We start from the raw sequence: 18,103 nt of genomic DNA on the forward strand, positions 1-18,103 counted from the left end.
ACTTAGCCTGCTCCGCCACTTACCAGCATCTCTGTGCCACCTGGTTGGCAGGGTCAACCGAGGAGCAGCTGGACACAATAGTCAGGAGCTCGGCGCACTAGCAACAATGGTCACCCTATGGCAGGGTGAACCAACGAGTAGCTAAATACAGCAGGCAGTCGCTAGACGCATTCATAACAATGGTCCACCCCCCCCTATGTAAGTTTCATGCTTCTGTAATTTCACTGTAATTGTACTATTAAACGAATACAATTTGCGGATTCTGCGTAGGCATTATCCACTTTGAGGAAGGGCCATTTTCCGAAACTTCGCATTTTGTAGTGTTATTGACAAATTGTGTTGTATTTTTTTCGTATTTGTGCTAAGATCAATCAGAATATAATCTGCCCAAGCCAACTTGCACAACAGGAAATGTATTACGTAACAATGATTTATGTTTGTACAATATTTTCGATTTCTCACATCATAACACGGTTTCTTTTTGCTCCGATTTCCATTGCTGTACTTTAAATATATTTTTTCTTTCGGAATTTTAGTAAACCCAGGTCACACCTTACAAACGAGGCTCATCCTCGTCTCTTAAGTTCTCACCCCGGTCACAGCAAAAAAAACTCGGGACGCCCAAAATGCTGCAGTCGGCACTGACCGTGCCAAGCAGGTCGTCGGGGCTTCACCAACGCTCCCGACTCATAGTCCGGATTAGACACGAAGAGCAGAAATCCCCACGACATACTCGATAACAAAGTTACGCGTGCCGTCACAAAGCCTGGCTGGCCACACTGCGGTTACCGCACCGCTCACAGCCAAGGCCTGTCCACACGGGAGGCTAGGTAGGAGCTCACTGATCCACGCGCTTTTTTGTCTGAAGTTCAACGTACACACACTAAGGGCTCCGTCGTTTTCCAGGGAGGCCCAGACACCGCAGGCCATGACCAAACCAACCAGAACGACGCATTCTACCAGGTTGTCAGAAAAGAGGATGAATCAATCTTTCCACACCAAGTCGTAAATGTGTCTCAGTGCACTTGGCATAAATCTGAATTTACAATGTACGCCCAACAACTCCAAATATGTAAACTACAAGTCATTTCAATTTCGATTTAAAGCTTTCGTGACTGCAGGGATTCATTCACCGAAAGAACCAAGAAGATACAAGTCATTTAGTTTGAAATTACTTTAGCAATGCACCCTGAGCAAGATAATTTAAAATTATAGGCTATATTACAATGATGACGATTTTATTTTGATGCAACGGCCACATATACTCCCGGGGCATCTCAGAGCGATTCACATCTCATCTCAGCACATTTGAAAGGGCACTCCCAGTGGTAGCTGTCTCTGTGTGGCACAAGGTGACAACGCCTGGCCTGCAGACGAGCATTAGCTTGGCAGTAGGGGGGGGGGGGCAATGATTGCGGCCGTGTGTGATCCCCAATTGGGTAAGCATTGGCGGAGCCAATGGGGGGGGGGGGTGTGGTGGTACGTGCCCCCCAAATGATTCGATCGAAATCCCTAATTTCGATCGAATCATTGGGGTTTATTGGTAATAAATCGGCATTTTGTGACCCCCCACTGCCACTGTGTAGCATATTATTATTATTATTATGTGCCAGGGACTCTATGAGATGATATAATTGGCAATAAGTAATGGCAAAGCAGTTATAAGTGACTCAGAATTGTGCGCAGTTGCGTGTACAGCACACGACTTCCCTGAAGGCATTCACCTTCAGCGAGCGCGATGCCGATCACACAACACGGTTCGAATTCGACCCTCGATCGATGGCTGCGCCATCACCGCACACGCGTCGAATAAAAAGCAAAGGGACAAGTCCTTACTTACTACAACTCCTCTCTCATTTCTCATTGCTAGAGGGGTTGCCCCCCCCTTCCTGAAAATCCTGGCTCCGCCATTGTGGGTATGACCGGTTCCCAAAATGAGGGCATAACCCAGTACAAGCAGATACCCGGCTGGCGACAGGTACAGCCTGCTCTCCTATAACGTCTATTGTTTTCATGATGCGAATTGGATATAATGTGGTGAATGCATTAGGGAACACACTTTTTATAACACGGATGTGAATTGGATGTAACACGATGGAGTGAATGAAACTACGTCGCGCGAGTAGGAATAAGCGGTCGAACGGCTGCCTCGGCGTAGCATCACACAGGACATTGGGATGCTGCTGGATGCTTCTAAATGCTACCCACGCGCCTCAGTCTTTGTTCGGCCGGCGTACACATCCGACGTGTTATCGCGAGTTTTTGCTTTACCATAAATTGTTTATTACAATAGGGATGTTTCCATAACGCGGCAATCTTCGGGAACGCAACTACCGCCGCGTGACAGGAGAACGGACTGAATCTGCACTGAAGAGGTGGCACAGGGTGTGGGCTGAGGGTGGGGGGTGGTTGTCAATCGGAGAGGGGGGGGCGGTACTCACGAACTGCAGGCCTTGGTAGCGGTCGAGGTCGTAGCCGTGCAGGAGGTACGAGGGGCGGTACTCGCAGTCCGGCAGGATCCCCTTCAGCACCGTCGCTTCCACCAGTGGAGCTGCATCGCAGCGGCAGATTGGCAAAATGAAACGTCAAGCCGGGCAGAATCGCGCGCCGGAGCCTCTCGGAGGAACCGCAGCTGAACATTGACGTATGTGCGCGTGTTCCTGGTTTACAGCTGGGTGGTTCGCTCTGGGAGTCGTATCCAAGTCCTAGGATTCTACCTCGCACGATTCCAATAGGGATTCTATTGGTGTCGTAAGATTCCATCCAGAGCGATTCCTGCAAGAGTAGCGATTCTCCTTTTGCGATGTAAAAAAATAAAATCTCCATTCACTTTCCATGGGATTCTAACGGGGATTCTGCTATGGCAGATTCCTGTAATGGAGTGGGATCCTATCATGATTTCACTGCAAATCTACATGAACTAAACTTAGGCTAAGCATTGCCAAAACCGGCTGGTCAAAACGGCGATTCTGGCCGATTGCAGATGAGAATAAATGCCACTGCAATGTAACCGCTTATGTCAAGCAGGAGGTGTTACCGCATCAATAGGCTAACAAACATGATAAGCCACTTTGCTGAACTATCGTTTGTGGCCAAGTCGCTCCCGAAGAAAATAAGATAATAGCTCACGGGGCCTTCACCTGGTAAGATAAAAAAAATTGTTGAGTTTCATTTGTATATTTTTTTCAGTGATTTGTTTAGCTTGGCTATACATTGCACTCCTGCAGTGTTCCTGTATTGTTTATTGCTGTAACGTTCTGACCCGCCTCGACTGGACATCTGTGAAAAAGAGCTTTTCGGACTCCTCCAGTATAAATAAATATTCCGATTCCGATTTAATAACCAAAGGGCACCCGTGCACGCGCCAGCTTGAAAGGTTCGGGGGAGCGGTGGATCGGGGGAGCGGTGGGTCGGGGGAGCGGTGGATCGGGGGAGCAGAGGGTCTGGAGAGCGGAGGGTCTGGAGAGCGGAGGGTCGGGGGAGCGGAGGGTCGGGGGAGCGGTGGGTCGGGGGAGCGGAGGGTCTGGAGAGCGGAGGGTCGGGGGAGCGGAGGGTCGGGGGAGCGGAGGGTCTGGAGAGCGGAGGGTCGGGGGAGCGGAGGGTCGGGGGAGCGGAGGGTCGGGGGAGCGGAGGGTCGGGGGAGCGGAGGGTCGGGGGAGCGGTGGGTCGGGGGGGAGCGGAGGGTCGGGGGGGAGCGGAGGGTCGGGGGAGCGGAGGGTCGGGGGGGAGCGGAGGGTCGGGGGAGCGGAGGGTCGGGGGAGCGGAGGGTCGGGGGGGAGCGGAGGGTCGGGGGAGCGGAGGGTCGGGGGGGAGCGGAGGGTCGGGGGAGCGGAGGGTCGGGGGGGAGCGGAGGGTCGGGGGAGCGGAGGGTCGGGGGAGCGGAGGGTCGGGGGAGCGGAGGGTCGGGGGGGAGCGGAGGGTCTGGAGAGCGGAGGGTCGGGGGAGCGGAGGGTCGGGGGAGCGGAGGGTCGGGGGAGAGGAGGGTCGGGGGAGAGGAGGGTCGGGGGAGAGGAGGGTCGGGGGAGAGGAGGGTCGGGGGAGAGGAGGGTCGGGGGAGAGGAGGGTCGGGGGAGAGGAGGGTCGGGGGAGAGGAGGGTCGGGGGAGCGGAGGGTCGGGGGAGAGGAGGGTCGGGGGAGAGGAGGGTCGGGGGAGCGGAGGGTCGGGGGAGCAGAGGGTCGGGGGAGAGGAGGGTCGGGGGAGAGGAGGGTCGGGGGAGCGGAGGGTCGGGGGAGCGGAGGGTCGGGGGAGAGGAGGGTCGGGGGAGCGGAGGGTCTGGAGAGCGGAGGGTCGGGGGAGCGGAGGGTCGGGGGAGCGGAGGGTCGGGGGAGCGGAGGGTCGGGGGAGCGGAGGGTCGGGGGAGCGGAGGGTCGGGGGAGCGGAGGGTCGGGGGAGCGGAGGGTCGGGGGAGCGGAGGGTCGGGGGAGCGGAGGGTCGGGGGAGCAGAGGGTCGGGGGAGCGGAGGGTCGGGGGAGCGGAGGGTCGGGGGAGCGGAGGGTCGGGGGAGCGGTGGGTCTGGGCAGCGGAGGGTCGGGGGAGTGGAGGGTCGGGGGAGCGGAGGGTCGGGGGGGAGCGGTGGATCGGGGGAGCGGTGGATCGGGGGAGCGGTGGATCGGGGGAGCGGTGGGTCTGGGGAGCGAAGAGGGTCAGGGGTCGTACTGAGGTAGAGCGAGTCGCGAGCGTCGGGGTGCAGCATCTCGGCCGAGTGGCTCGGCAGCGACGCCTTCTCCAGACCGCCCACGTGGCTGGCGGGAGACTGCGGGATGTAATCCACCTCGTTCATCTTGAACGACGAGTCGTCTTCGAGGAAAACGGAGGGGGGGGGGGGGGCACAATGAGAACGGCCAGGGTAATAGCAACAGCAGCAGCAGCGGCATCCGCATTGACAAGGCTGGCGACGGGAGCAAGCGGCCCTTCACCCAGCAGCGGAGAGAGCGTGGCTGACGATGGGGGTGACGATGAGAAACAGGTAAATACGACCGGAACCGAAGGTCACCTGGTTTTGTTGCAACGAAGGAAACGTGACACTGGGGGGTGGGGTGTTTGCGGAACGGATCGGAGATGGAAGCGACATGCAGAGACGCTGACAGAATGAGGCGCACGCAGCCATGCTGCTCAAGGGGATAAAAACACAAATACATTTATATATTTTACAGCCAGACAGATGAAGTAAGGCTTAATTTAAATTACATTTTACACTTATGAACCTCGTGGAAGTCATCATATCAGCCCGATATGTGCGGTAAGCTATATTTAATCATGACTAAAGTTAACTCGTCTCTTTCCCCCGCCCTAGTCACGAATGAGTAGGCGTTTAATTTCACATTGATTCATCGATGCACGTTCATTCTTACCCTCACGACACGCATGTCTAAATGCGGGCGATAAGTCGTCGATGAGTAAAACATTATGGGTGGAGCGGTGGCTCAGTGGTTAGCGCACTGTGCGATGAACGTGGAAAAACCTGACTTCGATTCCTGGCCAAAAGACAACATCAGTGGGCGAGCGACAACTGAACCAGCTCATGTCACAGCCTCCCCTACGCCAAGACGCACTGACCAGCACGGTCAAGTCTGGTCAAACATCCTCCACGACCTGAATCTAGCAGTGGAGAGGCTTTCATCTAGCAGTGGATTGACACAAAGGCCGCACCTATTTGCAATTCGAACGCAAGCGATATGCGTCGCATCGAGGCTGACGCGGCGAAGAGAGCCGTGCAAATGAGATGCGAGATGCGAGAAACGAGGGACCACACCGATGAGACGATAAAAACAAATGGAACTGTGGTGGCGGCTGTGATGGGGCACGGGGGGTGGGCGGGGGGGAAAATCTAAGGAGGCGGTGCCTACCGGTGTACAGGGAGAGGTGTCTCGCGTCGATGATGGCGAACGTGGAGCTGGGCACGTTGAGTCGCCACTGCAAACGGCAAAGACGCGGGCAGAGCTTTAGTCAAAGCGACGTGCTTGGGCTCGGCGGGCAGCCGTTTCGTTTCACCATCACACAGCGTTTGCTTGAAGAGTTTTCTTTGTTTTCACGGTGGCAGGGGTGGATGGAGAGTGTTGGGGCGGGGAGCGGGGGGGGTGTGGGCGGCTGGGGCAAGAAATTAAAGACCGGATCAATACCGCAACGTGGCGTAATTTTCCGGGGCAGTGAATTTGAAAGGCGGCGTGCGCTTTTTAATTCGTAGCGAATCCTGTTAGCGGGGGCGGCTAACGCGACAGGGCTCAGACAGCCAACCCCCCCCCCCGCCAACGCCGGGCTGGTGAGGAAAGCTGGGCCCAGCTCGGAAAGGGGGGGGGGGGTTAAGCTTTAATTTTGATTTTTACACTCGTTGGGTTGCGATGGCCGCTTCGTCATTGAGCTCTTTGATGTTGGCAGCGGTGGGCGTTGGTTCCCTCCCTTACCCGTGAACAATCCATCGATTAGGTTGGCTTTATCGGATCCATTGGGGCTGGCAGTAAAGCAAGTAGGTTGGCGACTTGCCCATACAGTGAATGCAGTACCCATTCAAGGTCAAGAGGCCATCAAGGCCAATGCCGCTGTTGCGTCATTTTCTACCCCAGGATCCCGCAGTTGTTCCAATGTCAGCGCCTGGTTCAGCAATCAAACCCAGGTCCCTTCTTGCTGTGGGGGTCACGAGTGTTAGCTCTGCGCTGACGGCCCCCCGGTTGCTTGCTGACGTGCGAATCCTCACCGCCACCTCCACGTGGTCGGTGCCGCGGTCGTTCTGCTTGTGCAGCACCTCGAAGTAGTAGCGCGAGGAGGCGGAGAGCCTGCCGAGACAAAACGCGAGCGTCAGCGGGCGACAGCGTCGGACATCCTCGCGCATCGACACAACGCCATCGGACGTTTCACATCGTTCTTAGAGGCTCAATTTCACTCGACCTCTTAATACGACGAGGTGGCCCAGTGGCCCCCGAGGAGCCAACGCCGCCGGGTCAGAGCGACGAGTCGCCCGGCACCGCTGAGATCCTGGGTTCGGATCCCGGGTTCGGTTTCGGCGGCACGTCATTAAACCGGGAGGGGGGCGGGGGGTGTCAAGTGGCGCGAGTCGATGGGAGTCGGCACCGTCACTGATCCATCCCCCATCGATCAGTGTCAGCTCCCGCGTTTGGAGGCCGAGGGTCAACGTGTGGCGGCCCTTCCTCTCGGGACAAGCGCTCGTGAAAGTCCCCGTGTGTTGGGATGGATCCACTCATAAATGTCATCCCCCCCCCCTCTCGCGTCCATTTTTGTCTTCATCTTTCCCTTCTGCCTTCAGGTTTTCCCCGAGGTGGAGAGGGGGGCAACAATGCTCCCTGTGAGCCTCGCAGCGACACGACCGCAGTGCCTGCCGCTGTCTTGCCTCTGCCGCAATCCAAGAATGTCAAATTTGGATTTATCTATGAGCGGCGAATATCCAGTAGCTTTAAGAAATCGAACTTGATAAAAATGAACGTAGCAATGTTCCGAAAAAATAAAAAAATAATTGCCTGCTCTGACAGGTGGATCAGAAATACGGACTTTTGACAAAGACAATTAAGATAAAGCTGAAAAGTTGAAAAGGAGGTATTAAGACGAGCATGCTGGGAGTTCCGACGAGACCGAGAACACACGTTCGTCAAATAAGTCTTATTGACTGATCAGAAAAGTAAGTAGTCATTGAAAGGACACTTTGCTGGAAGCGATGATAGCTCGTGGTCAGGGTGGGTAGGCGAGTAGAGCTAGGCGAATGCGGGAGAATCACGTGGAGGGGAGGAGAGTGAGACGAGAGGGGAGAGTTCGGTGATGGTCCTGTGGCGAGACTAACCTCTACCAAAGTTCAAATCCTGGTCAGGGTCCGACTCAGCTCATCATCTCTCTGGGTTGACGAGTTGCCTACCACATGGTCAAAGCCCAAAGTGCTTGCCCTATAGAGATATCCACGAGAGGAATATGGAATTTCCATTGCTGGCTAAGGAACACCAGAGGTTATAAGCACCCACTTACTGCATCAATAGAATGCGTATGTGTCTTTAGCCAATCTGTTCCATCGTTATTTTTGAAGCTCAGATTTGTCCGACTCAGCATGTTATTATTTATAATTACGCTGACGACTGTAGGAACCAATTCATTCCATCGCAATCCCTTCGTGTTTATTACAGATCATCAGGACGCGTTACGGGACTTTGAAAGCACGGGAAGCAAATTAAATTACATCCAATGTTCCTTTATTTAAGATTGGAGAGAGGCAATTGAGATTCATTATCTCTTCTGCGGGGGAAGAAAGGCGGATGGATCTTCCAACCGGCGCCACACCTGCAGTCTGCGAAATGGATTTCGGAAAACAAAAGGCAAGGGACTGAAGCGGTGGGTTGGGAGACGGGGCCTGCGCAGAGCAGAGCTCCCGAATGGGGATGAGCGGACGTAGCTGCACAGTGTCGTAAGATGCGGCCACATTCAGATACCCTGTTCATTTCAAATGCAACAGTTCATCCAATTGCAAGGCAGGAAGCTGCGAGCAAAAAAAATATTGCGTACACGCACGCACGCACACACGCACGCACACACGCACCACTAACTACAGATATATCGTACTGTACGTCTCATCGTCGACATCATTAGCCAGTGCCTATCCACTGCTTGACGAAAGACGTGCAAGGGTTGCCGACATCCTCCCAGAGTTTTCCGCAACGCCACACACAGGCGCACAGAGCCCGCGTCAGACCTGCGCATGGAGGCAGCAGAAGTAGCAACGTCTCACGGCGCTGTCCCCGCTGTTTGTGTCCTGTCGGGCACTGTCACCTCCCCCTGGCCGTCACCGTCGTCCCCCACTTCTGGGCGACGACGCATCCTTCCCAAGCACGCCGCTCCACTTTCCTCGACAAGTCAACACGACGTCCTCCGCTTTTTGCCTTTCGGCTCAACTCTGAGCGTGGCGGTATCTCCACGCAGCTCGGAAACGCATTTCGGCTTTTGTCGCCATTCACTGTTGCCAGTGCCCACGTTTCTGATCCGCGTGTCACATGTGGCAATATGCAATTACTGAAAGCTGTCTTCCTCAGGCACATCGGGCATGCCACGTGTCATTATCAGCCTACTCGTCACGTCTCTTATTGAACAAAAGGTGCATTGTAGGCACACAGGCAGCTCCTTTTGTCAAACCACGGCTGGACAACGGCCTCACCGCCACCGGCCAGCGGGTCGTGGGTTTGATCGCGCTACACCGCACGCTCCGGCCTCTGAGAAACTCAAAACGCCGCTTCAAATGGTGTGGAGGCTTTAACGAGAAGGGGGGGGGGGGATTTGAGGCATAAAGGGAAGAGGAGGACAGGGGTTGAGTCGACCCCCTGACTATGATTTGAACTCGCAAGCTTACGGTGGCGAGCTGCGTGCCCGCACCGTGATGCCCGGGTTGACAGACGAAAAGGTCAACACATTCGTCAATCATAGTGCCCCAACACGGGGGGATACATGTTAGACGTCATGGGCCGCTGGCCCGTCTTTGTAGCAAAGGGATTATGAAAAAGGGCCGTCCGCCTGAACCATCGCCGATTCCATTTATTTCCATCTTAAAGGCAGTGCTGCTGACGAATGTGTTGAGTTTGGTGGCAGAAGAAAACGCCGTACAATAAACGTTACAGGGAGTGACGGATTACATTTCACAACTGAGTATTGTTGACATTAATAATATCTCCTTTTCAAAGTTTCACCATTGCACAGTAGTCGCTCACCTGGTTATACACAGAAGATATGAAATGACCGATTTCTGTATATTTAAAGAAACTTAACTTTTTCAACAGGAGAGTTCCCGTTATGTATATATATACACGAATATAAATGGGCTCTTATCTCATCTGGTTACATAATGGACAAGGGAGTGACCCGACACTACCCACGCGCACGTGTTATTTGAATTCAAATGAAGATTCAGAGGAACTTTTCCAGCTCAAAAAAGCTGCGCCGTGATGCTTGTGATGAACCACTGGGAGATGGGCATCGGGGTTGTGCGGCTCATATTCCACCAATTTAGCCCCGGCCAATTAAAACGACGCTGCAACAACCCAACTCTGGCTCCAACACCACTGCTGCCTCATTCCCACGGTCCAAGTCAACTGCGGAGTAGTCGAAAACTAAACTATTTGTATTTTACCAGGTAAGGCCCACTAAGCAATACAGCTCTTTTTTCAGAAGCAACCTGGACCACAAGTGATAGCTCAACGAAGTGGCTTGTCGCGTGGAAATTTATAGCAGCCAAGTGCTCTAAACGCGTGTTTCTCAATGTGGAGTGAAAAGCCGGAGGACCTGGAGAAAAAAAACACATGACCAAGGGGAGAACACGCAAACTCCAAATATACAGCAGGCGCCAGGGTCGGGACTGAACCCACGACCTCCTGTGTACCAGGCGAGGTATTTAACATCTCGTCATTGTGGCATTAGTCAGTGAGGTCCCTCCCAGTGGTAGTCTGGATGGCCTTAGTGGTCGTCCCAATGGTCCCAGAGGTATTCAAGGGTAGTCCAGGTGGTCTAAGTTCTAGTCTCGGTAGTCCTGGTAGTCCGAGCGGTAATCTGTGAGGCCTCAGGAGTAGCTTTGGTTGTCCTGGTGGTTGATCCTAATACCAACGTATTATTGGAATATCTGATCGATACCAGCCAAGCTCTATAGATCCGAATCGCCACTGAAATGTATAAGCAGACTAGTATCCATGCCATTTCCAGCCAGTCACAAACAATATAGCCATTGAAACGTATCACATATCCATGAGCCGTACAATCCATTGCGATTCTACTAGGCCGACCCAGGCCCCACTTCCGACCTGAACGCCACCCCCTGACCTGCCCACGCAATTCCAGGCTAAAAGAATCATGAGAATCGGGATCATCAGTCACGACCAATCCACTGCTGGATGACGTTCCTCTGCACGCCCGCTGCCACGTTTCACGATCACGCGGTGCAATAACCCACCTGGTGCCTATTGACGAGAATATCCCGCCGCTAATGCATAGCCCTCCTGTGAAGGAGTGCTGAGCGTTTCCCGGGTGAATAATCGCACGAATACACTTATTATTGTTATTGTCGTGACGTAATTCCCCTGAGTGCACTCGGGGTGCGTTAACGCAGTCATGCTAACACAAGAGACGCTAAGTGCCAAACGCCAAATGTAAACAGTGAGCAAATACTTGGAATTATATTGTGCCCATCGTGTACAAAATGTCTCGCAGCACAGATACACCATTTTAATTCTTCCACGCCTGAAATTCCCTTCAATTCAAGAAGCGTTGGTGGCGTAGACGTGCCGAGCAGACGACAGTACAGTACATCGATTGACTTACCACGGAAAAATCAAAATCAAAAACTGTTAACGATATCATTTTTCAACATCTTTCGAGAGGATTTGTAAAAAATTTTTTTTTAAGATTTTAGAATTTTTTCACCCCTTAGATTATATTTAAATCGTGCTCACGGTATCACGTCACGATTCCTATCCTGGAACCTCTCGCAGCAAGCGGTGCACCACGCGGTCTCAGAGAAAGCTCCTGGAATACGACCTTGGAACTCCTCACTCTACCACGTCTCGCGACGGGCAACCCTTTAATTCTTGTCCTTCAACGCGTGCTTGTCGCATGTCAATCAAACCAAGTGATATACTTATCAATGTTCGAATGAGCCAAATTACGTGAAAACAATTAACAAGGTGGGGTGTTTTTTTGTTTGTTTATTATATGTCGGTGACAGATGGAGTTGCGGAGAAGGATGCCGGATGTAGCCAGAGGAAGGCGACAGGCACTGTGGTCATGTGGTGCCGCCCCTCCCCCTTGGGACAACTGAAGACAGAAGACAAAGATGGACGTGCATGGGTAGTGGGGGTGCGGGAATGGGGGGGGGGCCAGGGGGGGGGGGGAGTGGACCCATCTCGTCACGGTGGAATATCACGAGTGCTTGCGCCGAGAGAAAGGGCCGCCACACGTCGACCGTTGGCCTCTGAACCCGGGAGATGACACTGATGGATGGGATGGATCGGTGACGGTGTTGACTCCCATCGACACGAGCGACTTGACACCCCCCTTCCCCCGCCCCCCGTGTTAATGACCGGCGGCCAAAACCAGAACCCGGGATCCAAACCGAGGATCTCAGCGGTGCCGGGCGGCTCGGTGCTCTGACCCGGCGACGTTGGCTCCCCGGGGGGGCCACCGGGCCACCTCGTCGTTCAAAGAGGTCGAGTGAAATCGAGCCTCTAAGGACGCGGCTCGACTGCTGTGCGGGCCCCCCTTTGTTGTGTGTCGCGGGCGGCGGCGGCGAGACGGCACGCTCGGCAGGAAGGACGTCATGAATCTCAAAGCACAAGGATCCCAGAATCTTCATTGCACGAGAGAGAGAATCCCTCCGCTTCCCCCCACAAGCAATAAAAAAGGGGTTTTCGGCAATTCATTCATTATTCATTCAGTGGCTGTGCTGCCAAGAAGGGAAAGTGTTTAACCCGTGGTGTTTGCAGAGCAGTGGGGCTCCAGAAGAGACGGGGAAAAAACCCACCGATGCGACGCTGCCAGTGCCCCAGAGAGCACGTCTTCATTTGCACGTTATTATAATACAATTTCCACGATATCCTTCGCTACCACGGAGATGATTAAAAACTCACGTCAACGGTGAAGCGGTGGTGCAGTTGTTGCCGTACGGCGCTACAAACCCGGCGACCCTCGTTCAATAACCCTGCCACGGGCAACATCAGTGGCGTGTTATTATCCAAACCCGTCCTGGGCCACCAACCCCTTCGGCTAACCCGCACTGCCAAACAACCGCCCACCCCCCGCCCTCACCCCCTCAAAGAAAGACGAAGACGTGGGGAAGGCCTTTGTCAAGCAGTGCCTTGACAAAGCGCTCTGAATAAATAACTCAAGTTTCCGACCACAAACAGCATTTGCCGCCGGTTAACTTACTTTCCTCATCATCATGAAATAAGTGGGATGGGAGTAAACAAATGTTTACGTGGGTGCGCGCGTGTGTGTGTGGAGATAAAAGTGCTTGGGCCCAAAAAAAACACAACAACAAAATGTCTGACTGCAAGAGTTGCGCGTGTGTGATCCTTATTTAAATTAGGCAGACTAAAAAACACCCCTCTCTCTATTGAGGAATCATTATAATCGGCAGATGGCTGGCATCAAAGAATACTCGCAAAAATAACTCTGTCTCATTGTAATAACAAAAGACAAAGACGACAACCGAGTTCATGACAGAGTGGAAATCTTGATTAGTCCGGGTCAGAGGTCATGGTTTGTCCGGCCGCAAACTGACCTGCCCTCGTGACTGAAACGGCAAACTCGAGGTATGCCAGCCATGTCCCGATTTTAATTGATGTCTCTCACGACGCACAAGTGGGAATTCAGCCCGTGGCAATCAATCACTTCCGATTTTATGCAAATTACACGCAACCCGTTGCACTCGGGGCTACTGCGGCGAACAAAGCGATTTCCGCTCGCCAGGACCGATCAGAAGATCAACGCCGGCAGCCCACGAGCAAGCCACCTCAAAAGTTACCGTTTTGTCAGATCTCGGAAGCTAAGCTGCTCAACGCCGCTTGAGCCTGCTCAGTGCTTGGATGGTGCGAGCCGCAGTTTGCCAGCTGATGTACGTGGGGGAACGGAGGTGTGACCAAGAGACGGTTGTGTGCGAGGCGTCATCCTCCGTCTCTCCTGTGCCGTGGTGGGTTTTCTCAGGGACACACTCTGGTTTCCTGGCACGTGAAGCCGTACGCTCCTCAATGTCACTGCCAAAATATCCTGATGCTGGAACCCTTACAAAAAATAAAGAGGCCTATGTGCCACAGTGGCGAGATGTTATCAACCTCGCCTGGTATGCAGGAGGTCATGGGTTCGATCCTGACCCTGACGCCTGCTGTATATTTTGAGTCTGCATGTCTCTCTCCTCGTGGTCACGTGGATTTTTCTTTGGGTCCTCCGGTTTTTCTCTCCACATTTAGAAACATGCCTTTAAGAGCATTTGGCTGCGATATATTTCTACGTGATAAGCCACTTTGTTGAGCTGTGGCCAGGTCGCTTCTGAAAAGGAGCAATAAAGCTCAGTAGGCCTTACCTGGTAAAGTTAAAATAGTTTATTTTAAGTGAGGGCAAATCGGGCCCATACAGGGTTCTGAATATCAGGAGGCACATTATCCTTTAAAGCAAAGGCTGACAGATGCTCTTTCCGAACACAAGTCAGCGGTGAAAAACCTCTAAGACCACGAGCAGCCGGCTGCCCGCCTAGATAGAGCCGAGGCGCAAAAACAAAATGAACGGTCGCCTTTCGGAAGTCACACCACCGTCTCCCCCAAACCACGGGGCGCGCGAGAGCTCCGAAACACGACCGGCTTTATCTGTATTAAGAGAGAGAAAGAGCACACATGGGAGAGAGCACACAAATAGCAACGGGCGCGTGTGTGTGTAATAAGTTTATCTCAATGCTCACTGGGATGTTTGCAGAGGAGCCCTGACGGGCAAGCCAAGGGCAAGCGGGTGTGGGCGGCTTCGGTGGCGGGGTGATGTTTATTTTATCCATCGTTTTTTGAGAGCCGCCACCCACCACCACTGCCCCCCACCCACCCCACAACCCCGACACCGTCCACCCGTCCGTGCGTGCGTGCCGCGAATAAGAATCGCTTCACCTGACGGGGCTCGATGCTTGGGTCCTGAACTTGGTGTACTCTCCCGGGGCCGTCCACTCTTTGCCCGACTGAAACGGTACGGAAACACACAACCGTTCATCGTCATGTTTAACAAGCTCATCCAAAAATAAAAGCTACATCACTCCACGTTCACGCCACCACCCCCACCGCCATCGCACCATCGTCTCCCCATCTCAACGCTTCCCTTCGCTCTAAGATTATTATTTTTACACCTTTAATGAAGAACAATCCTCGTTTGCTATAACAGGCAACGCCGCCACCAGTGCACGCAGTCACAGCGCGCGTGCTGACATCTGGAATTGAACGCTTGCGAAATATACATGGGAGGGCACTCGACGTTGCAATAACGCGGCAAGCTGCTCCGGGGATCCCAACATTGCTCCGCTACGAATGATTTGGTTTTCTCACCAAGGTGGAAAGTGAAACAAATAAATCGACATCGACTGGCTAACCTGCGTGAGGGATGAAGAAAAAATAATAATTCACGGAAGAGAGCCAGCTGGCCATTACATAAATTTCTATGATATTCCACTTAGCGACAGAAAAGTTTACGATAGTAATTACTTAACCGGGCCAATTTCACACGAACATACGCCAGGCTCTTGCCCTGGCGTAGTGTTTACGGAGGAGTGGCTGGCACGACGGGTTGAGAACCAACCAACCCACGGCGGCCCACGTCTAACGTCAGTGGCATCTGAAGCAGTCGGTTCTGAGCACCACCCCCCCTCCTCGTTCCACCGACCCGCACAGACCAACGTGGTGAAGTATGGTCAAACAACCCATACGACTGATGCAGAGCGGGGAGGCCTTTATCTAACAGAAGATTTACAAATTGTGGTAATTGTTTCAATTTATTGAAACGAGAAGAGATCCCATTGAAATGGAAAAAAAGAGTCGGCTGTCATTTCCACTCTTCTCAGTCCTCCTGTACTCAGAGCACTAAGAGTAATCTGCTTTTTTATTTCACAATAAAATGCCAAGATAATATCTATTGTGAAGATTGATTTCACATTCTCTAGGATGTATGGAATATTCTGTCAAAATAATTAAACGACTAGGTGCACAAATTGAAAAGTTAGAGCAATATTAAATTCCCCGTGGTCAGTCTTCTGTATTTGTTACCGCCACCTCTTCAGCGACGCGATCTACGATGACGTCTTCCAAACTTCTTCCGCCGTTTGAATTCAACGTTTGTTTCTCTTACACGAAAAAAAATACAATTCATATTTAGCCAGTTGCCCAGCTAGCTTCGGTGGCAAACGGCCCCGCAGCTACTAACAACGGAGTTACTCAGAATCAGAATATGTATTTATACTGAAGGAGGAATCCGATGAGCTCTTTTTCGCAGATGTCCAGTTGGGGCACGGGGTAAAAACGTTACAACAAACAATAGAAAAACACGATAGGAATAGGAATCCCAAGTACAAGAAAGGTAAACAAATCACCCAAACAAATACAACACTAAATCATCCCCATCCTACCAGGCAAAGCCCACTGAGGTTTTAACATTTTTTTCAAAAGCAACCTGGCCACAAATTATATCCCAACAAAGTGGCCCATCATTTGGAAATGTATAGCAGCGAAAACAATCGAAACACTCTAAGCACATGTTTCTAAATGCGGAGCGCAAAACCGGAGGACCTGGAGAAAAAATCCATGCGACCACGGTGGAGAGAGACACGCAAACTCCACATATACAGGTGTCGGGGTCGGGATCGAACCCCGATCTCCTGTATACTCAGCGAGGAAGATCACATCTCATCACCGCGTGGGGTGCGCAGAGGAGCCCAGCCAGCAGCCAGCAAGCAAACTCAAGGCATAGATTATGTTTTAACCTTCGAACGAATCATAGCGTGGATGCATTTATCAAAACAATGGCTCGCAAGTTTTATTTGTATGATTGTCCTTCATAATACTTGTCAAGGGCATTGACAAAAAAAATCACCGAGGGTAAAGAGCCCGTTAAACCTTTCTAGCTATGTGGGCTTTCAGTTAATATGAAGGAGCCCTCGTTCCGAATTACTTTGCGCAGCAAAAACACCCCACACTTTTACAAAGGCGTCATTGAAGGGTTACTTAATAGCTTAGTATGTGGATATTTTTTTGGCATTTAAAAAATAAAATAAAAGTACAAGGTCCTCCCTGTGCTGTAAGTCAACATAAATGTGAAAGCGTCCCTTTGACTGTAGCACGGCAGGGGGGCTCGGGCTCAACTCCTGAGCAAATGGTGTAAATTCCACATTCCTCTGGCAGGGATCTGTCTCTGCATAGCACGGCCACTGTTGGGCTTTCTACATCTTACGGACCTGAGATTAAAGACGACGATCACGATGTCAAGTGCGGCCACACGATCTATACGCGTGATATCATCAGCGGACGGTACTATGCTGGCATGCGGGCCGACATACACTCTGGCCATAAAACAAGTCTAAACCTGGCCAATAATCTTTGACGGTGCGGATTTACGGTCTGAATGGGGGGGGAGGCAGGGGAGGCATTCGTGAACTGTAGCCAGATAAAAATACGACGGGGCCGATGGGCGAGAGATTCAGGCGTCAAAACAGATGGGAGAGATGGCTGCCGTTTTTGATTTTAGGGGGGGCTGCAAGATGTTGCAAACGAGGCTCGCTGCACCCCCCCCCCCTTTGCGCCACGTCCCCCCCACCCCGCACGCAACTCAATCGGGTCGCTCGCCAGCTCAGGCCTGCGCTACGTCGCGATGTACACGCGGGGCCTCTCCAGCACGGCCCATAGATTAAAGTCACCACCCGCCACTTCCCACCCCCCCACCACTCCCCCCCTCCCCCCCGTTGACTCAAAAGGGCCTCACAAAAAGGCGGCGGGGGGGGGGGGTTTCTCAAATTGCCTCTCGCGCAATGAAATGGGCGACCCCTCGCGCTCCCGGGCCTAGACGGGGAATAATGGGGAGCCAAACGCGCACGGCAGGAAGCGTGCAAGCGGCTCGCTCGTTCAAGTCGAGATTATACGGTGTCGCTGGTGGGGGGGGGGGGGGGAGAAAGGTCATGGGGGAAATTGGTCACGTGACCACTTGGGGACTGCATAGCCACCCTTTCTGAGTGTTATTTAAGCGTCTGCAATTATGAAATTCAAAGTGAAAGAAAAAAAAGTCGGCGATTTCCCCCCACTTAGGCATCACGTGCCCAGCCGATGTATACAGCCCCCTAGCCTCGTGCTAGAAAATCTTAGTTTCTTTGGTGGGGAAAAGTTTACAAATAGGACAACCCCTTCAAAAGTGTGTTTTTGGGTTGGATCGCGAAAATATAAATGTGTCGTTAAACCCGCCACCACCCGTCAATGCCAATTAGTAAGGTTTGTCACGTAAACAGAACGTGCCAATTCGTTACTGGTACAGCACACCGGTGTGTTGGAGAGAGGACAACCACTGCTGAGTGTCCCACAAAACTGGTATCTATTTTACGAACCCCAGAGAGGGGGATGATGGGCTGAG

General features: G+C 52.6%; 1 protein-coding gene across 1 annotated transcript in view; it reads right to left on the reverse strand.

The window, feature by feature from the left end:
• The window catches only part of LOC144936446 (N-acetyl-beta-glucosaminyl-glycoprotein 4-beta-N-acetylgalactosaminyltransferase 1-like), a 112,656-nt gene that overhangs the window by 30,516 nt on the left and 64,037 nt on the right, over positions 1-18,103 (reverse strand). Inside the window, exons 7-11 of the mRNA XM_078863497.1 lie at positions 14,614-14,681; positions 6,693-6,771; positions 5,848-5,914; positions 4,658-4,798; positions 2,442-2,551 (exon numbers count right to left, since the gene is read on the reverse strand). Coding sequence (XP_078719623.1) covers positions 2,442-2,551; positions 4,658-4,798; positions 5,848-5,914; positions 6,693-6,771; positions 14,614-14,681 — 465 coding nt within the window. The remainder of the gene's footprint in view (positions 1-2,441; positions 2,552-4,657; positions 4,799-5,847; positions 5,915-6,692; positions 6,772-14,613; positions 14,682-18,103) is intronic.

Source organism: Lampetra fluviatilis, chromosome 16 (assembly GCF_964198595.1).
Source record: "Lampetra fluviatilis chromosome 16, kcLamFluv1.1, whole genome shotgun sequence".
Classification (NCBI taxonomy): Eukaryota; Metazoa; Chordata; class Hyperoartia; order Petromyzontiformes; family Petromyzontidae; genus Lampetra; species Lampetra fluviatilis.